At 37.7% G+C, this 23,332-nt stretch overlaps 1 protein-coding gene across 3 annotated transcripts in view; it reads right to left on the bottom strand.

The window, feature by feature from the left end:
* Positions 1-6,074: 6,074 nt before the first annotated feature.
* The window catches only part of LOC136261315 (uncharacterized), a 70,794-nt gene continuing 53,536 nt past the window's right edge, over positions 6,075-23,332 (bottom strand). For 2 of the 3 annotated variants that reach the window (XM_066055297.1, XM_066055296.1), the window contains 11 exons: positions 17,393-17,479; positions 7,754-7,854; positions 7,548-7,703; positions 7,407-7,490; positions 7,273-7,351; positions 7,147-7,217; positions 6,969-7,097; positions 6,790-6,918; positions 6,580-6,728; positions 6,368-6,527; positions 6,075-6,323 (listed from right to left, as the gene is read on the bottom strand). In XM_066055297.1, the coding sequence (XP_065911369.1) occupies positions 6,264-6,323; positions 6,368-6,527; positions 6,580-6,728; positions 6,790-6,918; positions 6,969-7,097; positions 7,147-7,217; positions 7,273-7,351; positions 7,407-7,490; positions 7,548-7,703; positions 7,754-7,854; positions 17,393-17,479 (1,205 nt within the window). In that variant the 3' untranslated portion in view covers positions 6,075-6,263. The remainder of the gene's footprint in view (positions 6,324-6,367; positions 6,528-6,579; positions 6,729-6,789; positions 6,919-6,968; positions 7,098-7,146; positions 7,218-7,272; positions 7,352-7,406; positions 7,491-7,547; positions 7,704-7,753; positions 7,855-17,392; positions 17,480-23,332) is intronic. The other variant, XM_066055295.1, reaches the window with a different exon arrangement.

Here is a 23,332-nt window from a genome sequence, read left to right as displayed (position 1 = left end):
AAGTGTGCGAAAAGAAGTAGAAGAAGAAAAAAACGAAGAAAAAAACCCAAACTTTGGCCGCTCGTATCTCGGAAATGGATGGAGTGATTTTCTTCAAATTTGGAATGTAGACTCCCCTACCTAGCCGGCACTTCTGTAGCAACTTTGGTTTCAATCGGATAAGGAATCACGGAGCTACAAAGGTGTGAAAATCGCATTTACTTTCTTCCTGTAAATATACTCACAGTGTGGCGCGTCGGCTTCTTGGGCCGCACGACACACTACCGTGTGTCTTGATATGTATTATATATATAATTTGTACATTTACTGATAAAATCAGAAATATTTAAAGTACATCTGCTTCATCTTTTCTTCTTCCTATGGTAAAGAAAAAAAGATAGGTTAAAAAAGTTCCAAAGCCGGCCATAGGCTGGCTCTGGGGTATACAAATACAAAAAGAAGTGAAATCTAATCCAAAACAGCCAAGCTGTAAAAAAAGAGTGCAGCCCTCAAAAAGGCTATGGTTAAAAAAGATGTGAAATCCAAGGTGGCGGCCAAGAAATGGCTGTGATGGTAGGTTAATGGTAAAAATTTTAATAACGACAATTCAGGTGAATTTTGTGCTGCCCAAATTTCACATCTTTTTTCACCATAGCCTTTTTGAGGGCCGCACTCTTTTTTTACAGCTTGGCTGTTTTGGATTAGTTGTGATTAACTTGACTGAGATTGAACAATTCAAGCACAACCTAGCTTGTCTAGACACTATTTAATTAATTAATTAGTAATTATGTACGATTGTAATTGTACTATTGTTTCTTTTGTGCACCACACTCTTCTTGAAGTTTGCACAATACAACAAATAATAATAATAATAGAGGATCTTTGTGATTTTAAAAACCCCGAGGCGAAGCTGAGGTTTTTAATGTCATGAAGATCTGAGTGGCCGGTCTCTACCTGACTGAGAAATGGTGTAGGTGTATTTATACTAGTAGATAATAATTATATTGATTAATTGTGAGTTGAGTAAAAGATTTTTTTATCTTGCACATAATGTAAACCCACGTGCATGCACATTCACTTTCTACATTGTTATTATAAAAAGAAGCTCACTGATCTGCTTTGCCTCTTGAGGGAGGTGTAGCAGATCAGTGAGCATTAGTGAGATCTGCAATGTTACTCAGCACATCAGTGAGGTGTGCTTCGTGGTGACTCCCTCAACTGGAGATAGGAGGCCTCATTTTAGAGAACCTCTTCAGAGGTAGGGACCCGCCAATTATGCTGGCATAATTATGAGCATAATAGGTGTCTGAAAGCATTGAGCATAATGCTAGCATAATAGGTAGAATATTTGTGTTATAGTATGAATTCTTGCTTATCAAAATAGCTATCACAGAAAGATTGATATACTTTAATAGAACAGTCAGTAACTCTAATAACACCCTTTTCATATGGCCACTCAAAAGTGGGTTCAACCCGGGTTGAATAATCCACATTTAACCCACCAGTTTCTGTTCACAAGCAATCATCACATGATGGTATTCATAATTGTCTTCTATGGATTCATTAAAAACCACAACTTGCTTTTGAAGCCATAAACTGAGTCCAACCTACTGCTTTGTAGGGTTGAACTCGGTTATGACTTCTGGGTTCAACCTGCTGGTTATGGTGGACATATGAATGCGTTAATCTAGGTTGAATGTGGGTTCAATCTGGTTTAAAGTTAGGGACCCGCCGATTATGCTCATAATTTTACCTATTACGCTAAGCTGCACTGCTCAAAAATTTACCTATTATGCTTAAATTTATGCTCAATACTTACCTATTATGCTCAAATTATGCCCAATTATTTATACCTCAGTTCTCATACTCTACTAATAATTTCCAGTTTATGGATAAATAATAAGTGGCGGAAGCACAAACTTACTTGTCAAAATGCATATCACAGAAAAGATCGATATACTCTAATAGAACAGTCAGCTATGTGATTGTTCTATTAGAGTTACTGACTGTTCTATTAGAGTATATCGATCTTTCTGTAATAGCTATTTTAATAAGCAAGAATTCGTACTATTACACAAATATTCTACCTATTATGCTAGCATTGTGCTCAATGCTTTCAGGCACCTATTAGGCCACTCCAATTGGTAATTATGTTTCTGGCCCACCGCCCGCATCCTTTTTTGGAGAATGTGAAATTTCAGAAATACATGGGAAAAATGCCCGCATCAGCTTTTTGAAAAACCTGAATTTCAGAAACAAATATTGGGCCGCAACAAGTATGCTAAATCTAACTATCTAAGTATTTTATCAGTGAAAACCTGCAAGAAATGGGCGGAGTATATAGTACAGATCGATATACTCTAATAGAACATTCAGTGAATCACAAAAAATACTCTAATTGAGCAGTCACTTCATTGTTGCTTTGTTGCTGAATTCCGCCCGCCCGCACCTAAAACTGATTTTCAAAGGACCAGAAACATAATTACCAATTGGAGTGGCCTTATGCTCATAATTATGCCAGCATAATCGGCGGGTCCCTATTTAAAGTGACCATATGAAAGGGGTATAATTATAACAACCATATAGCTGACTGTTCTATTAGAGTATGTCGATCTTTTCTGTGATATGCATTTTGACAAGTAAGTTTGTGCTTCAGCCACTTATCATTTATCCATAAATTGGAAATTATTATGGGCATAATTTGAGCATAATGGGTAAGTAATGAACATAAATTTAAGTATAATAGTTAAATTTTTGAGCAGTGCAGCATAGCATAATAGGTAAAATTATGAGCATAATCGGTGTGTCCCTATGACCAGAGGTAGGGACCTGCCAATTATGCTGGCATAATAATGAGCATAATAGGTGCCTGAAAGCATTGAGCATAATGCTAGCATAATAGGCACAACACTTGTGCAATACCATAAATTCTTGCTTATCAAAATACATATCACAGGAAAAGATCGATATACTCAGAGTTGGGGTAGTTACTTCAGAAAAGTAACTAGTTACTAGTTACACGTTACTTTTATTCCATGTAACTTAGTTACAGTTACAGTTACTTTTCAAAAGGTAACTAAGTACTCTAGTTACTAGTTACTTTTGTAGTATAAATTATGACTTGTATTTTGCTTTTGTAACATGAATTTTGCTCAAATATGGATCATTACAGGATTCAATACATATGTGCACTTGAAATAACAATTCTGTTGCTATTTCAGGTCAGTTTTAATTATTGCTACGTCTGTTACTCAAGCTGAATCATAGAGAACAGTACACAGAATCTGTCTACTTAATGTGTCTGTAGCATATATATGACACAAAAATTAAAGTGCTCTTGCTTTTAAAGCATAATTAGTTATAGTTACAATGTAACTATTGTAACTAGTTACTTTTCAGACAATTACTCCTAGTTACAAGTTACTCGTTACAAAGCAAGTAACTAGTTATATTACTAGTTACTTTAAAAGTAATCCGTTACGTAACTTAGTTACAAAAGTAACTAGTTACCCCCAACTCTGGATATACTCTAATAGAACAGTCAGAGAACAATCAGACAACTGACTGTTCTATTAGAGTATATCGATCTCTTCTGTGGCGTGCAATTTGACAAGCAAAGATTTAGAGCTGTGCTTCAGCAACTTACTGTTTTCCCATAAAGTGCAAATTTACTAGAAAAACATGGGAACTAAGATATAAATATTGAGCATAATTTGAGCACTATAGGTAAATATTGAGCATTAATTTAAGCATAATAGGCAAAATTTTGAGCAGTGCAGCATAGCATAATAGGTAAAATAATGAGCATAATCGGCGGGTCCCTAACTATTTTAGAGAACACCTCTCCAGAAGTCTTTTAGGGATTTTGAAGATCCCAAAGGATTTTATGCATACAACTTTCTAAATATGGTTACGTGATCATCAGTTCTGATAAATTCTCTCACATGGTCAATTACTTGTGGTCTAGAACTCATCAACATGCTTCAACAGTCTTAACTACGGTTGATGTTACATACAATTAATGATATAGTTTACAAATCACATTGATTTGTGATTTTTTTGTACCAATATCATGTGTTTGTTAGGGCTGTGCCATTACTACATTTTACATCTGATACTGATATCCAATATTTATTGTCTATTTCTGATACAGGTTTTCTAACCAACTGATATCATATACACAGCCAATATTTCAAAGCTGAACGGATATGCATTACAGCATAACAGATGATCACTATGGTCAAGAGTTCATAAATATATATATTATGAACTCTTGCTATGGTGGTGTTGAATCACTATAATTATTATGCTTTCAACAATCTAAACCTTTTATTCGTTGGTACTTATGACTGTTCACAAAAGGTTTTTATCCAAACTTGTCTGTTTTTGTCAGTGCTATTAAAGAACAAAAAAAATCAAATACTAAAAACCAAAGTGCATGGTGCAAAAAACCCTCAGAAAAAGAAAAAAAAATTAGACCAACTTCGGATTTGAACCAAGGCCAACTTTTGCTAGATAAGAGTGAAACTTCAGAGTTTTACCATTTGACAACCAAGTAATTCAGCTGATAAGGCATAGTACTTGTCCTAGTTACTTTTAATAGTGAGCTTGTAGTATGGTGCATGGGCAGATCAAAGGCTGTTGCCAGTGTTACAAATCAGTTTACAAATTTTTGTAACATGGGTAAGTACCTAGCTCCTTTTGACCACACAGTCTGGCCACTAGTTAGTTCAAAGACTTCAAACGAAACCAACACCAGACCAACACAGGAAGTTACAATACAAGGCCAATAAATCAAGGACTGACAAGGAGATAAATCGCTCTGAAACAAATAAACACACAACACTGCACTTGTCTAAGAAAGGGAAGCAGTACAACTGCCTGGCTGAGTTGGTAACTGTATACCATGCACACGCTTGTTCGCCAATAAATTTAGCTAACCAAGGCTATTATGGCGCTGCACCACTCAACAATGAATATCAATTCAGAAACTTAGACTACATCCATCTATATGATGCGAAAGCAGTGAATGCGGGCTGGAGTGATTGGCATCGATGATGGCATGGCAAATGTGCTACCAATCAGAATGAATAAACTAGCTAACAATGAATTAACTAACCATCAAGAGAGTAATTAGTGAGTAAAATTGTTCCTTGTATACAGTGCTCAGAGGTAGCCAATATCAGCCTTGCTTTCTCAGTGTTCCTTCCATGTTACAATTGGGTGCCTTTGATCTGCGCACGCTCCATACCACAAATCAGTTGTACCGGTAACACAACTCCACCCTTAGTCTCGTGCCCATCCGGGCTCGCGCTAATGCGCAAACACCGTCTGGTGACAATGCTCGGGCCCGGAAGTGCGATCCAGCCAAAATATTGGCTGGCCAATCAGAATCGAGGAGTTGCATAATCGTTTTAAAACAGTGAAAAGCCATTCGAAAATGGCTAGGAATAAAGTAAAACTCAGAATAGGGCGTTTACTAGATGCGATCTCTTCATTCATTGTATTAGTAGAGGACGCGTTTCATTTCTGGTGAAGCGTCGAGTCACGATTCATAAGGTGAGATCAGAAAAAACAACTTGACAACAAACATCTTGAACAACCTAGGTGATTAACTTCTGATAAAATGGCTTTAAATAGTCTGCTTTTTCGTATACTTCCAATACATTTATGCGATTATGCAACTCGTCGATTCTGATTGGCCAGCCAATATTTTGGCTGGATCGCACTTCCGGGCCCAAGAAACTCGAGCATTGTCACCAGACGGTGTTTGCGCATTAGCGCGAGCCCGGCTGGGCACGAGACTACTCCACCCTCGGGTGGTGTGTTTACAAATCAGATACAAACCTCATGGGTGTGTTACAACTATTACATATAACTCGAGTGAAGTATCTGTATTGTAGACTTGCAATTTACCAATACCCATACACGTAATATCAGTATCGGTACAGCCCTCGTGTTTGTACTGCTATGTTACTCAATAATAATAATGTTGGCATGTTAATTAGTTTACATAATTGTAGCTATTTCTTGGTTGCCACTTATATATATTTCCACAACCATTTAAATCTGGCTTTTTAAGCTTCACCACAATGTTAATATTGTAATTCTATAAAATCGCATAAGAAAATAACATTATTACAGGGTTAGTGCGACTGTGACTAAAATTAACTGCAGCTGACATTCACAATACACCTATGTATTTAAGTTTATGTCTGCTAGAAAAGAATTTCTGAAAGAATAATCGTTAAGTTTGACGATCAAAATTTGAGTTTGTGCTTAACTTATTCAGTATCCACTGATGGCTCTTTTGTAGGTAGATTCTTGGCCCAGTCACTCAATATCTGTAACATATACAATCTGGCAGGTACACTTACATAACACTGACCTGATAGACAAATGCATATTGTTCTTTCGTTGATATCATCCCTCCTCTATCTTCCCTCAGGTTGGTGACAATATCAACAACATCAACTTGATGTTCATTCTCCAACTGTTGTCTTGCTATATCAAAAGCTATTAGTGCTCCACTACGACCCAATCCATCACTATACAAGTCAAGTTAAATCCTACTATTTACATATCCTGAACAGTAAATACCTGCAGTGGACCATTACTGGACCAGGTCGAGATTTTTTAGCTTCATTAACATCTTGTAAGAAAGTGATCACTCCATTTGTGTCTTGTGGCAGCTGATAAGTTCCCCATTTCTTATACCAGTGATGTTCTATATCCATATATTTTCCTTCCTGTTAACATTCTCAGTCAAATAAGCTCATCAACTTATATATTAGCTACGTAGCTACTTACTGCAGTATGAGATACCCTGAAGGTAGTGATGGTGTAGTCTGGCTTACTGACTCGTAATCTTACAGTCACAGTAACTGGACCATATTCTTGGTGTAGTAGCTCATTAGTATCTGGCCAGTAAACTATGGTCTGCTCAACAACGGATGATGTAAGTATTATTTATTTAGTATTGTACTTACCTCATTGATCTCTTCAATCATCACTATTAGTGCAGGTTTTTGTTCCCACACCATCTGCCAGAAATCATTGATGGTATTATGAAGTGGTGCTTGAGTGGCTATGTAATATTTCTCTGCTCCTTTGTAACCCTACCAAAATTATTGCCATATAGTCATACAGTATAATTAGTTTTCAAACCTCAATGTAATTAGCATTAATGTAGGTGGATTCAGGTACAGATGAAAGCAGCACAACACGTGAATCAGGAGCTGCACAAAGTACACACAGTGTGTACACATGTAATAGTTACTGTCATAAACTTACTTGGTAGGTAACCTCCCAATCTGTTCTTGGCTTGTATGCCAACATAAGCTGCTTCAGTTATAATCAATTGAGGAATGGACTATCAATATAATTATTTAGTAATTATAAAGTGTACAGGTAGACTATAAACTAACTTCAAATTCATTATAAAGTTTTGATAGTCCTTTGATACTCTCATGTAACTGATCAATTGTTAGAGGTTCAACTACACCTGTTTTCTATGTACACACAAGGGTACCATATGTCATACTTGCAGTAAATAATACATTTATTACTGGGTGAAATGTGGTTGTTTCATCTTTTGGGTTAGTGGGAACACTTTCAGACATTTCTACTGGTGTGTAATCTCCATTATCATTGGTAGGGGATACTTTGCCACTAGTTGGTTTTGATGATTTTCTTTTTGTATGTCGCCACACTGCTGCAACCATCTATATTAATGTTGCTAATACTTTGCATTGTTAATAACTAATATATTTACCAGGAATAATGCAATAAGAAATGCAATCACTAATAATGATCCAATTGCAATTACCAGTATTCCTAGTCCTTCTCCTATTTCGAAATCGTCTGATTCACTACCTGTATATGTGAGCACATTAATCATGAATTAACACCCATTCTAATTGGTCATATACATATACAAATTGTTACCATGCACATTCTGAGGTCATACCAAATTTTAGATTTATCTTTGTAATGAGGTACCAGATCAACTGATATGGCCCCAGTGTCAAGCATACTACAAATTGCATACACTACACTGTTACATGGATCACTAGTTTGCTAATGAAATGTATACTTATTAAACTGATGATGTTAGAACGGATAGTTTGCAGTGGTCAAATGAGGGTTACACAAAGGTTAACTGGCCAATCTTGGTCCTGTTTTGGTTGAGTTTTCATGGAATTCTGGAATGGATGGCTAACTGAAATGGAAATCACGTGCGAAAGCTTGAAATAGTCAGAGGCACAGATGTACAATTACACAAGGCAGAGGTGTGAATTATCCTGTCAAGTGATACGGCTATGTGATGCCAATGCCAGCACTTTATGACTTGAACAGCTCACTAACCACCATTCCAAGGCTATTGAGTGGCACCAAAGCTTCACTTGCTGTTTTCACATTGTCTGAGAATAGCTATTCCAGAAATCAGACCTGCAGGTCTATATAGAGCACTCACACTGCAGGGATGTATCCAGGATTTCTAAAAGAAAGTTTCCAAATTTGGTAGTGAGATATTGATGCAGGGGTCTGGGACACAACTCCCAGCCACTGACAGATTTTGAACATCAATTGTTTCAAAACTTACTAGTTTATGGATATTCTATCTTCAGTGTATGCTTAATTACTTAGCTCCCTTTAAGTCCTATCAATTATGATTTTAATATGGCTGGTCAGGAGTATACTACATGCAGTGATCCAATTATGCAAATAACTAGCTATATCCAAATTCTCCAGCTCAAAATAATGTTTCAATGCATTTACATTATTTTTTAATAAAATTATACTTGCAATCTGTTATGAATGTTCTATTAGAGTACTTTTGACTGCACTAAGGCTCAAACGAATAGTGGTTTACTGTATTTGAATATTCGCTCAGTTCTTACGAAATTAGTCGAATAATCAGTGTAAGGTTTCATTGCTATGAATGCAATTCAGTAATTAAGGCGGCCACTACCAAGAAGCCTACAAATAACCACAAACAAGTTTGTGGCTTCGTATGAATAACTTACTGAGAAGAAGAGATAGCATAGTACCCTTTCTGAAAGGATTATCACAGTGATACTGCGATAGACAGTGTTTATAACAAAGTAGAAGTACCTAGAGTAAGCCACACATCCGTACAAAGTCTTGCGCTTATGGTGACTCACCGTGGAATTAGTACATCTTCACCAATTAGTGGCTGCCTAATGCTATTACTTCTACAGGGTGATTTGTTTGTAGCTGAACTCTCTACAAGGAAACTTCTTCTAACTGATCTATCTACAGGGAAATTTGTTTGTAGCTGAACTGTCTACAGGTGATTTGTTTGCAGCTGAACTCTCTACATGATGGATTCTTTGTAGCTGAACTCTCTACAAGGTAACTTCTTCTAGCTGATCTCTCTACAGGGAGATTTATTTGTAGCTGAACTCTCTATAGGTGAGTTGTTTGCAGCTGAACTCTCTACAATATGGTTTCTTTGTAGCTGAACTCTCCACAAGGTAACTTCTTCTAGCTGATCTTTCTACAGGGTGATTTGTTTGTAGTTGAACTCTCTACAAGGAAACTTCTTCTAGCTGATCTCTCTACAGGGAGATTTGTTTGTAGCTGAACTCTCTACAGGTGTTTTGTTTGCAGCTGAACTCTGTACATGATGGTTTCTTTGTAGCTGAACTCTCTACAAGGTAATTTCTTCTAGCTGATCTTTCTACAGGGTGATTTGTTTGTAGCTGAACTCTCTACAAGGAAATTTCGTCTAGCTGATCTCTCTACAGGGAGATTTGCTTGTAGCTGAACTCTCTACATGTGATTTGTTTGCAGCTGAACTCTCTACATGATAGTTTCTCTGTAGCTGAACTCTCTATAAGGTAACTTCTTTTAGCTGATGTCTCTACAAGGTCACTAGTTTGTAGCTGAACTTTCTACATGATGGTTTCTTTGTAACTAAACTCTCTGCAAGGTAATTTCTTCTGGCTGATCTCTCTACAGGGAGATTTGTTTGTAGCTGAACTCTCTACAGGTGATTTGTTTGCAGCTAAACTCTCTACATAATGGTTTCTTTGTAGCTGAACTCTCTACAAGGTAACTTTTTCTATTGATCTCTCTACAGGGCGATTTGTTTGTAGTTGAACTGTCTACATGGTAGTTTCTTTGTAGCTGAACTCTACAAGGTGATTTCTTCTAGCTGAACTATCCCTTTCCATAGTTGCATGAACTCCCTATAAGGTAAATTTTTCTAGCTGATCTCTCTACAGGGTGAATTGTTTGTAGCTGATCTCTATACAGGTTACTTGTTTCTAGCTGATCTCTTGAATTCTCTTCAGGGTGACTGCTCTATTAGGATGACTGCTCTATTAGAGTATCTCGATCTCGCACTTGCTGCACCAAGTTGGATTTCGTGTTATAACTCTGAGGCTTTAAGTCTGATTCTTCTACACCATTGAAGAGCCTTTCTAAGATGATTACTCCATCTATACAGCGATTTTCAAAGCATTACCCCAAGCGGTTTATCTGGTAGGAATGGCAAGTAGTCGTTTTTTTATTAGCTAATCTCGATTGCATAATTGTTACACACTGTTGGTTTTTTCGTTGTATCTTCCTGGTTTTTAGCTCGATTTCTTTCAAACCACAAAAGGTTTGAGGTTCAATAGTTAACCTATTCACCCACCGATTTTCAGCTTCTTCCCATATGCTGTTTACCCTGTAGGCGTGACAACATATTGGTGTTATTTTTCGTGAATAATCGCTCATAACTCTTTGCCTGTTTATTGTATTCCAGCCAAAGTTGGTACAGAGATGCGCCTTTATACCCCCCTTCTGTGTGCCAAATTTCAAGGCGGTCGGATAAGGCGTTCGCGTTTTATAGCAGTTTTTGTAAGTGTGCGAAAAGAGGAAGAAAAATTAGAAGAAAAAAAACGAAGAAACTAAGCCAATTTTTGAAGTCGCATATCTCGGGAACGCTTGAAGCAATTTCGCTCAAATTTGGAATGTGGAGTGCTGAAGGTGGAGGGAGTGTCCACAGCAAAATTCGTCATTTCATCAAGGCAGCACAGAGCTACGGAGGTGCGAAAATTGCGTTTTCTTTCTTCCTGTCAATATACTCACGGGGTTGCGCGCCGGCTTCTTGGGCCGCACGACACACTACCGTGTGTCTTGATAACAAAACATAGGTGGCCCGGTATAAATTTTAAAAAAAATCACCAAAACTCGAATTTTAGTCTCACTGCCTCACTGACCAGTCACAAGGCTAGAGGCCAAATGAAGCAGTGCATGGCCACCATTTTACACCACAATAATAAACTCACCAGTAGGATGTGCCTTTTGGGGTTCCGACAAGTGTAGGCCCTCTGCGCCTTGTCTTTTCTTTTATCTTCAATCGGGCTGCTTGTCTTCTTCTTCCAACGAAACCATTTTGAGGCATTAATTTTCTGCATCAACACTTTCTTTCAGCAGCATATTTAAAAGCCATAGAATTATTTCAGAATTGTATTTCAGAAGCACTTTAGTCCTGGCGCTACTATAAGAGGAATACAGTGGAACTTCAGTTATCCGGACCCCACTTATCCGGTCTATTAGGTTAGTTAGTAAAACTGAATCTTTAAAAATGTTCTTATGCTATTTTAAGGTAATTACACATGGTTTCAGAGATATGGATTTTTCAGACTTATGGACCACCCCTGGTTCCAAGGGGTTCGGATAACTGAGGTTCCACTGTACTGGCTAGATATCTGCAACTTTGCAATTGGGTTCTCGTTCACGATAGGTTCATGACCACACCTATCAAAAAAGATCTATGTGGACTAATAGCGATAGAGTACGGAGACCACACCTCTTAACAATCAAGTTATTTATTTAACAGTAAACAAGATGACTGCACCCCTTATTGGTCTATCTAGCTGCACACCCTTTGGCTAACTTGAGATACTCTAATACAACAGTCATGTATGATATTCTAATAGAACAGTCACAAATTAAACTATAGCTAGCTGTGCTACAACAACAAAACAACAACTAAACAAATTTAAAAAATGCTAATTTAAAAATGAAGTAGGAATCTATGCAATAAAAAGTAATGAAACAAGAGATATTCGAATGATGGTATTACAGCATAGCTCGGTGGGAAAGTCCCTACTTTGGCACATTAGCTATTCTGTTCAGTACCAAAGTAGGGACTTCCCACCAAGCTATGCTGTAATACCATCATTCACCTCTTGTTTCACTACTTTTATTGTTAATAGATCCCTACTTCATTTATAAATTAACCCTCAAACCCGCATAATCCAGAAAACTGGATTTGATAAAAAAATGAATTGAAAACACAATACTTTTGCCAATTTACATAGGCGGCTACAAACAAGCATATCTCATGAAGCATTCATCTGATCGTTTTGAAAAAAAGATTTGCAAAGAGTAAGCTATCTGCCTGTATATAAACTTTCAACATACAAACAGGGAACTCACCCACTACGATGCGCTGAATCATTTTGTGTCCTTCCACGTTCGAATCGTCATTTGTGCTCGTCCGAGAGTGATGATATTACGTGATATCTATATATCAACTGAATCGTCATCACGTGAGGAGTAATATGTCACCGAGCAAAAGTTGATAGGACGATGTATGGCCGAGTTATGGCCTTTTGTACATCGTTATGTGAAGAAGGAAGACGAAGGGATAGTTCTTTTACTCTTTCAAAGTGAAGCGAGTATCTCTGGCTTGGATGGACGCAACAAAGTATGGGACCATTCAAACCAAAATTTAATGGTGAGTAAAATGGTATTTGTCGTTTTTAGATAGCTTTAACAGTTTTTGTGTTATAGAGTTTAGTTTTACAAGGCATGCATGCAATCCAGTTTACCGGATTATGCGTTTTCAGTGCTTGTGTTTTATAAAACAGCTGCGGGTTTAAGGGTTAACAAGTTTTTAAAGTACTAGTACTCTAATAAAACTAGTGCTGCCATGATATATAAAAATTCTATGTCATATATCACCAAGGTTTATGTCATGATATGAATATATGTGACCAGATCTGCGAAAACCTGACACAATCACGCATTTTTAAATTCCTGTTCATTAAATATTTAGAATCTACTTAGCCAAGTGTACCCTCTGGCAAATTTTCAGCCTCATATGCCAATAAGTTTAGGAGTTACAGCCCTACAAAGTAGAAATATCGATTGTACAGCAAGTATAGGGAAAATAAATTACAGGCAATTAAAAAAACTGTTGTAACTTACCAACAAATTGAAGTAAGGAGCTACAATTTTCACCATTGTGTTCGCCATGAACAGGGAAATCAATTACTGGGTAAGGTTTTCCTTTACTTGCCTTTCTTCATTGAAAATCTATTGTGTACGATCGCTTCGACGTGATGAAAACAAAGGCCCGGGACTTACGTATGCTTGGGTCTACTGCAATGAAACAAAGATTTGCCAACTCCTCTTGAGCAGGCAAATAAGATGATATCCAGGGTTTTATTGTTAGTACTTTCCCTCACTAAGAAAGAGGCGTTTGAAAACTTTACAAATTTTGTTAATAATATGCAAGTATTTCACCCCATGTATTCAATACTTTATACTGTAAATTTAGGATTGTGCGATTATGTCAGGTTTTTGCAGATCCGGTCACATACATCATGATATCAAGACACACAGTAGTGTGTCGTGCGGCCCAAGAAGCCGGCACGCAACACCCGTGAGTATATTGACAGGAAGAACGAAAATTCAATTTTCGCACCTCCGTAGCTCTGTGCTGCCTTGATGAAACAAAACGATTTTTGCTGTGGACACTCCCTCCAACTTCAGTATGCCACATTCCAAATTTGAGCGAAATTGCTTCAAGCATTCCCGAGATATGCGACTTCACAAATTGGCTTAGTTTCTTCGTTTTTTTCTTATTTTTCTTCCTCTTTTTGCATACTTACAAAAACTGCTATAAAATGCGAACACAATATACGATTGCCTTGAAATTTTAGGCGCATCTCTGTACCAACTTTGGCTGGAATACGATAAACAGGCAAAGAGTTATTAGCGATTATTCACGAAAAATAACACCAATATGTTGTCACGCCTACAGGGTAAACCGCTTATGGGAAGAAGCTGAAATTGGTGGGTGAATAGGTTAACTATTGAACCTCAAACCTTTTGTGATTTGAAAGAAATCAAGCTAAAAACCAGGAAGATACAACGAAAATACCAACAGTGTGTAACAATTATGCAATCGAGATTAGCTAATAAAAAACGACTACTTTCACGCCTACTAGATAAACCGCTTGGGGTAATGCTTTGAAATTCGCTGTACAGATGGAGTAATCATCTTAGAAAGGCACTTCAATGGTATAGAATAATCAAACTTAAAACCATGGAGTTATAACACAAAATCAAACTTGGTGTAGCAAGTGTGAGATCGAGATACTCTAATAGAGCAGTCACCCTAATAGAGCAGTCACCCTGAAAAGAATTCAAGAGATCAGTTAGAAACAGTAACCTGTATAGAGATCAGCTCCAAAAAAATCGCCCTGTAGAGAGTTCAGCTACAAACAATTCACCCTGTAGAGAGATCAACTAGAAGAAGTTATCTTGTAGGGAGTTCAACTATGTAGTTCAGCCAGAAGAAGTCACCTTGTAGAGAGTTTGGCTACAAAGAAACCACCATGTAGAGAGTTCAGCTACAGACAAATCGCCCTGTAGAGGGATCAGCTAGAAGAAGTTACCTTGTAGAGAGTTCAGCTACAAAGAAACCATCATGTAGAGAGTTCAGCTGCAAACAAATCACCTGTAGAGAGTTCAGCTACAAACAAATCACCCTGTAGAGAGATCAGCTAAAAGAAGTTACCTTGTAGATAGTTCAGCTACAAACATATCATCCTGTAGAGAGATCAGCTAGAAGAATTTACCTTGTAGATAGTTCAGCTACAAACAATTCACCCTGTAGAGAGATCAGCTAGAAGGACTCACCTTGTAGAGTGTTCAGTTGCAAAGAAACCACCATGCAGAGTTCTGTGATGAATCTATGTATTATATATATAATTTGTACATTTATTGATGAAATCAGAAATATTTAAAGTAATTAACATCTGCTTCATCTTTTTTCTTCCTGTAGTAAAGAAAAAAAGATAGATTAAAAAGCCCCAAAGCTGGCCATAGGCCGGCTTTGCGGTATACAAATACAAAAAGAAGTGAAATCTAATCCAAAACAGCCAAGCTGTAAAAAGTGTGCGGCCCTCAAAAAGGCTATGGTGAAAAAAGATGTGAAATCCAAGGTGGCGGCCAAGAAATGGCTGTGATGGTAGGTTAATGGTAAAAATTTTAATAACGACAATTCAGGTGAATTTTGTGCCAAGACCAAGCGGCACCAAAATTCACCTGAATTGTTGTTATTAAAATTTTTACTATTAACCTACCATCACAGCCATTTCTTGGCTGCCACCTTGGATTTCACATCTTTTTTCTCCATAGCCTTTTTGAGGGCCGCACTCTTTTTTTACAGCTTGGCTGTTTTGGATTAGATAGAACTAACTGTAATATTTGCAAGGCAAATATGTACATACTCCTCATTGTAAGTTAAAATTTAAGGTGGATGTTTTTTTTTATTATTCGATGTATACCACAAGCAAAAGCTACTCATGTTTACCAGGTTTTAAATGCATTTTATTTCTGCAGTGTACTTGAGACAAGTGGCTGGTATTTCATACAAACCTTAAAACCTTACAGTTTAATTTGGGGTTGGCATGTGTCCACCACTAAACCATCAACACATAACTTAATTAAATGCTAAATACCATATGTCTGGCCTTCCCCACATATCATGATACATCGATATAACTGATTGGCTATATCCCCACCATGTTATATTATATTGATACTATTGATATATTGATATATAGTGGCAGCAAATTATAAAACATACATTTTTTGAGGATTTCTAATACATAGAACACATGTAGAATGCTCTAGATTTTCCATTGGAAAATCTATGAAATTACAAATTTTTAGTATTAAGTAGGCTAGAATTTTTGTTTATAAAGTAGAATTAGTAAACAACCATGACTGATAGCATTATGGTAATCAGTATGGATGTCCCTGGTTCAAATACTAGCAATTTTTTGACATTTTTCATGCACTCTTTTACCTAACAGTGAATGTTCTGTTGGAGTATCTTGACCTTGCAATTTACAGTTGTTTGGTTTCAGCTTTGTAACTAGTAGCTGTCAATGTGATTTATACAAAAGGTTTGAGCTGTGATGGTTAATGCACACTGATTTTTTTAAAGGTTATTCCCATAAGCGGTAACCTGTAGACGTGACAACAACTCAGTCATTTTTAATGCAAACAATACTCCATAGCTCTATGACTATTTATCAAATTTCCACCAAACTTGGTAAATAAATTTGCCACAATACATTCTTAACCCTTAAACGCGCACGCAGGTTTTGAGAAATGCGTGTTTACCAAAATTGGTTTTATATTGAAAGTGGTGAGAGTTTGCTAAACTGAATTAGCCTAACACCTTATATAAACAGAAAGTTTATTCAATAGGCTATCAGGGGAAGTTTAAATAACCACTGTAACAACAGGCGCTCACTTGTTATGAAGCGATGAAGAACAGCGTCTTGACTTTTCGCGATTTCGTATTCCTTCCGGTGGCAGCCATATTTGTAATTGGCTGAGTAACGTGACCCATATATGGCCTGAGGCATAATTGAATGGCGAATCGATCGGCGTTTATTGCAGAACAATAGAATGAACTGGGAAGGAGATACGAGTCTTTTTCCAAAGGTATGTAAACAGTTTTATGTGTTCATTTCGTAAAAAGTTAGTTTCATGGCGAGTTTTGGCCCTGTGTTTCAGTGTAGGGTAAAACCCTACATATCATTTCATTCGCTATTACATCACGAATTAAATGATGGCAGTTGCGTAGCCATAGGGACAATGGTTCGGAAGTTACAGCGCTTTGTTTACTGCCATGCGTGAGGGCCACTATAATGGCCTTTGCGCGTTTAAGGGTTAAAGTGCACCAAAATTCAAAGAATTCAAGCCACACATATGTATTTTACAACGGTTTTTGTAAAGTGTACGAAAAAAATAAGCTGAACATTGAGGGCTTGTACTTCACTATTGTGTTAGGAATCTTGCTCAAATCTGGGTACGTATGTGTGATGCTGAAGGTGGGGGCCATTTGCAGTACAAAATGATTCCAATTTGAGGAGGGAACACAGAGTCATGTATGCATGAAAATTGCATTTTCAATTTTTCCTGTAAATCTACTCACGGTGTCATGCACCAGCTTTCTTAACATAACACACTAATGTGTGTCTTGATTGCTGTACTAAGCGTTAGCAATGAAAACAACAGTGAATGACTTTGTTATCAAAATAATTATAATGTCTATTCGTGTATTTCTATCTACTTACTGTACCTTTTGTTGTATTATTATTATTAGTAGTAGTAGTAGTAGGAGTAATAGTAGTAGTACCAGTAGACTCAACACTACTAGATGAAGTCACTGTAAAGTAGCAATGTAAACAATAAAGTGTGCATGTAGTCTAAACACAATGAAAGTTACTATATAGTGCATATGCTAATTTCAGTGTTACATGGCATATGAAACAAACAACATGGCATGCATAGTTTGCTTAATCTCTGAAAGATATTACTTCCAGTAAAATCTTTCAAGTGACTAGAATGAGTTTGTAAATAATAGCTGTTGTGAAATGTACACATATACTCAAGTCTAAAATGTAAACACAAAATTTCAGAGTAGTTTCTTATAGTTTATTGTTCAGGTAAACAAGTGTAACAAACAATGAGTTTATTAAACCCTAGCAGGGATCATATAGTAGAAGATATATACAAATTTACCTTGCTTGTTTGTACTTTTATATACTTAGCTAAGCATGTAAACTATTATTGTTATCGTTTTTACCAGGTTTATACAGTATTCCTATGTTTTGTTACATTTCCGTGTTGAATCGTACTGGTGTGGGCGTGGCCCACAAAAAAACATCACCCAAAACCAGCCTCACTTTTCCGTGACGACGATGAAGCAGTATTGGTTAGGTAAACCTATACCAAACAAGCCTCCAGATTGACCCGAAATGCTTTCAACAAGTTGCTGTGAAATTTTAAACACAATTTTCTAGTGACTAACTGACTGACTGAGTAGCTGACTAAGTAACTGACTGATGCCTTCAGACAAGAATAACTTGATAACGGCTAAGGCTATGGGCTTGATCAAGACTCACGGTAGTGAGTCGCGAGGCCAAGAAGCACAAAGCGCGCGCCCACAAAGCAATAAACACGTGACCACTACTGTGAGTCATTTACATGAGGGATTGATTATGCAATCTTTCAAATCCGCATGGCGAAATCTCAGCCTTACTAAAAGATTCCGCCTTGAAACCAAGGGCATGTAACCTTTGTATAATGAGTAACTACTACACGGAAAGTCAGGCGAATTGTTGGAGTAGTTTGTTCCATCGCCCACCCATTTACAATGCATTAATTAAATTATTTATTCAAATGTGCATCGTTCTTTTTTTCATTTTCTTCGTCATCGCATCCCATTGGAGCGATTTTCTTTCAACCATGAAGTCATATTGTAAAAAGGCTGCGGCTATCAGGGGCTTTTACACAATGTATCTGTACATTTAATTTCGCTAAGAGTTGTTCGTTGGTTTATGAGATCGCTTTTGTGCTCTTTGAAGATTCAAACTTGCCGCCATGACGACGAGATGTGGGGCGCCCGCCTCAATTCCCAAACCCAAACAGTGTGCAAGTGGTTATTAGCCATAGCGAGCTGGCTGATTTCATGGTGCTGTCAACTCTTGGTTTAATTGTGAGTCCAGTCACTGATTTGTTTTAAATTCGCCACTCCACTGACTCGTTATAGCGTGACTCCGGCCCATGCAGGGCCGTACATAGCTATAGCCAGCTGTTTCATACCCGCTGTAGTGATATAGTTGGAAGTAACTTACTGCTACATTACCCGTGCACGTCTTTAATCCTGCCCCAGCCCTTCAGTTCCTGTGAAACTTCAGTGTTCACTTAAAAAGCCAGCATCAGCGCATCACCTTTCAGTAACCCACAATTATAGACCGAAACTCTTTAATGATAGCATGAATATACTGTAATAGTAAACAATTACATTATGATGATCCCATAAAATTAAAAAATGACTACAATAGCACAAGAAGCCAGATACAATAGCGTTTGGCTATGAAGTACCACCAAGAGTTCATAATATAGTAGTGGGGTCTTGGTAGCTACCACATATTAATTTTTCTTCACCATTTGCGTGATTTGTCCATTGACCATAAACTCAACCGCCAACAGTCACAACATCAGTATCCACCCTGCATATACAGAAAGGGATACAGTATGGTAAGGCACAGCAACTAAAACCATGTAATCATATAGTCAGACTAACATGCCAACAAACACTTAATTCCACTATTATGATTATTGTGAAAGTGAGCATCCCACATAGCCATTCTCAAGATGTATTCAGCATACTGCAGCAGTTGATGACCAATGACCAATTTTGGAATATATTACTTGACTTGTTTTGTGGTTCTCACCTACATTGTTGACATAACAATTTTTGTTGCTAGGAGACATATAAACTAGGAGGGACTAATGGTTATAGCATAATGGTAAACAAGTTACACAACAGCAAAGGAAATTTTAATTAAACTAGCAGTGATTGGATAGTTGATAGATAAAAGTAGAAGACAATTTGTAGTATTTCCAGTCCTGATTGTTTGAGAATAAGTACATTAGCTGCTATAAGCATGAAAAAAGCAAGACAGACTAAATTTTAACATGTAAACTCATTATGCACCTACCAATGTGTTCCCCCCTTGGATGTAATGCCTGTAAGCGGGGCTTTACAAGGCGAATTGACATGAAACTGCTGCTTCACTATGGGGCATTTGACAATCATTCATTAAACACCCAAGTATTTTTTCTACGCTATGTCAAATCCCCCACATTGCAACTGGAGCCAATGGTGGGGATTTGACACAATAGGTGTGTCCTACCATGAGGCATTTAACATTCGGTTGTGCCCACTATAGCCCTATATATGCCCCGAGGGGGAGGGGGGGTTAGTAGGGCAATACATTGATATGTGCATTATATATAATACGGTGCATCTACTGGGGTAAGTAGATTAAGCCTGTACCTTGCAGGCCTAAGCATGTTCCTCTCCTGCTTTAAAAAATAATCTTTTATTGCCTGCCCCTAACTGGAGTTTGCCTGACACCTTCAACGTCACAAAAAGCTGTCTAAAATGGTTAATTTAGCTTTGACTATTGGCAAACTACAACACTCAACAATTATATCAGAGTATACGTAACTCTATATATCTGCCCAGTTACTAAATAGTAGGGCCCATGATTGTCTCAGATTAGTGCATAAACGAATGTACTGCATTTGTTCAATGGTCCGAAGGGTACATCACTCGAATGACATCAGAGAAGTTCGAATTTTGCGCATGCACAACCTGGTCATATTATTAAGCAGAAGACTGTAAGAATCGAGTCCAACTGTTCATCATGCCATGAATAATTTTTGCCGTGGGCAGTTGTGCTTGAGACACTATAGTAGTGGAAGGTGGGTGTCTGACAAGTTAATTAGCTTGCACCACAAGTGGCCACACCCACCACAGTTGGGACAAACTGTGAAGAAAGAATATTGAGTTGTGTACTACTGTAAGGTCTTTAGCCACATCTTGTTTTGTGTTTTCTTCAGCTGGACAAGTTAATTAGCTTGCACCACAAGTGACCACGCCCACCGCTAATCAAGAAGTGCAGTTGGGAGTAGCTGTAGAGGAAGAATATTCCTGAGTTGTGTACTACTGTAAGGTAGTGTCAACATGAGAAATAAGGGAGCCAAAACAATTAAAAACGATTAAGCCACAATATACTCAAAATTATGCCTCCTAGCCCTCCTACATACGAATAGAGCTATGGCACCATACAATAGTCATCAAACATTCGAATGTTGCATTCAAACCTTCGAAGCATAAAATCAACATTCGTTTATGCACTACCTCAGATCTGCTTATCAAGACACACGGTAGTGTGTCGTGCGGCCCAAGCCGGCGCGCAACCCCGTGAGTATATTGACAGGAAGAAAGAAAACGCAATTTTCGCACCTCCGTAGCTCTGTGCTGCCTTGATGAAACAAGACAAATTTTGCTGTGTACATTCCCTCCAACTTCAGTACTCCACATTCCAAATTTGAGCGAAATCGCTTCAGGCATTCCTGAGATATGCGACTTCAAAAATTGGCTTAGTTTCTTCGTTTTTTTTTTCTTCTTCTTTTTCTTATTTTTCTTCCTCTTTTCGCACACTTACAAAAACTGCTATAAAACGCGAACGCGTTATCCGATTGCCTTGAAATTTGGCACACAGAAGGGGGGTATAAAGGCGCATCTCGGTACCACCTTTGGCTGGAATACCATAAACAGGCAAAGAGTTATGAGCAATTATGCACGAAAAATAACACCAATATGTTGTCACGCCTACAGGGTAAACCGCGTATGGGAAGAAGCTGAAAATCGGTGGGTGAATAGGTTAACTATTGAACCTCAAACCTTTTGTGGTTTGAAAGAAATCGAGCTAAAAACCAGGAAGTTACAGCGAAAAAATCAACAGTGTGTAACAATTAAGCAATCGAGATTAGCTAATTTTTTATTTTTTTATTTTATTATTATTATTATTATTATTATGCTTGGCACGCCTACCAGATAAACCACTTGGGGTAATGCTTTGAAAATCGCTGTACAGATGGAGTTATCATCTTAGAAAGGCTCTTCAATGGTGTAGAAGAATCAGACTTAAAGCCACGGAGTTATAACACGAAATCCAACTTGGTGTAGCAAGTTCGAGATCGAGATACTCTAATAGAGCAGTCATCCTAATAGAGCAGTCACCCTGAACAGAATTCAAGAGATCAGTTAGAAATAAGTAACCTGTATAGAGATCAGCTACAAACAAATCACCCTGTAGAGAGTTCAGCTACAAACAATTCACCCTGTTCAGACATCAGTTAGAAGAAGTTTTCTTGTAGAGAGTTCAGTTACAAACAAATCACCCTGTTGAAAGATCAGCTAGAAGATGTCACCTTGTAGATAGTTCAGTTACAAAGAAACCACCATGTAGAGAATTCAGCTACAAACTAGTGACCCTGTAGATACATCAGCTAGAAGAAGTTACAATGTAGAGAGTTCAGCTACAAAGCAACCACCATGTAAAGAGTTCAGCTGCAAAAAACTCAATCACCTTGTAGAAAGATCGGCTAGAAGAAGTTACCTTGTAGAGAGTTCAGCTACAAAGAAACCACCATGTAGAGAGTTCAGCTGCAAACAAATCACCTGTAGAGAGTTCAGCTAGAAACAAGTCACCCTGTAGAGAGTTCAGCTAGAAGAAGTCACATTGTAGAGAGTTCAGCTACAATGAAACTCCCATGTAGAGAGTTCAGCTGCAAACAAATCACCCTGCAGAGAACTCAGCTACAAACACATATGCAGTGTAAAAAGATCAGGTAGAAGAAGTTACCTTGTAGAGAGTTCAGCTACAACGAAACCACCATGTAGAGAGTTCAGCTACAAACAAATCACCTGTAGAGAGTTCAGCTAGAAACAAGTCACCCTGTAGAGAGATCAGCTAGAAACAATTCACCTTGTAGAGAGTTCAGCTAGAAGAAGACACATTGTAGAGAGTTCAGCTACAAAGAAACCACCATTTAGCGAGTTCAGCTGCAAACAAATCACCCAGTAGAAAGTTAAGCTATGAACAGATCACCCTGTTGAGAGTTCAGTTAGAAACAAGGAATTCTGTAGAGAGATCACCTAGAAGTATCGCCTTGTAGAGAGTTCAGCTACAAACAAATCACCTGTAGAGAGTTCAGCTACAAACAAATCACCCTGTAGAGAGATCAGCTAGAAGAAGTCACCTTGTAGAGAGTTCAGCTATAAAGAAACCACCATGTAGAGAATTCAGCTGCAAACAAACACCCTGTAGAGAACTCAGCTACAAACAAATCGCCCTGTAGAAAGATCAGCTAGAAGAAGTTACCTTGTAGGGATTTCAGCTACAAACAAATCACCCTGTAGAGAGTTCAGCTACAAAGAAACCATTCTGTAAAGAGCTCAGCTGCAAACAAATCACTTGTACAGAATTCAGCTACAAACAAATCACCCTGTAGAGAGATCAGCTAGAAGAAATTACCTTGTAGATAGTTCAGCTACAAACAAATCACCCTGTAGAAAGATCAGTTAGAAGAAGTTACCTTTTAGAGAGTTCAGCTACAAAGAAACTATTCTGTAAAGAGCTCAGCTGCAAACAAATCA

This window comes from Dysidea avara, chromosome 7 (assembly GCF_963678975.1).
Source record: "Dysidea avara chromosome 7, odDysAvar1.4, whole genome shotgun sequence".
Classification (NCBI taxonomy): Eukaryota; Metazoa; Porifera; class Demospongiae; order Dictyoceratida; family Dysideidae; genus Dysidea; species Dysidea avara.
The sequence above is the reverse complement of the archived record's forward strand: the minus strand, read 5'-3'. Positions and strand labels throughout refer to the sequence as shown.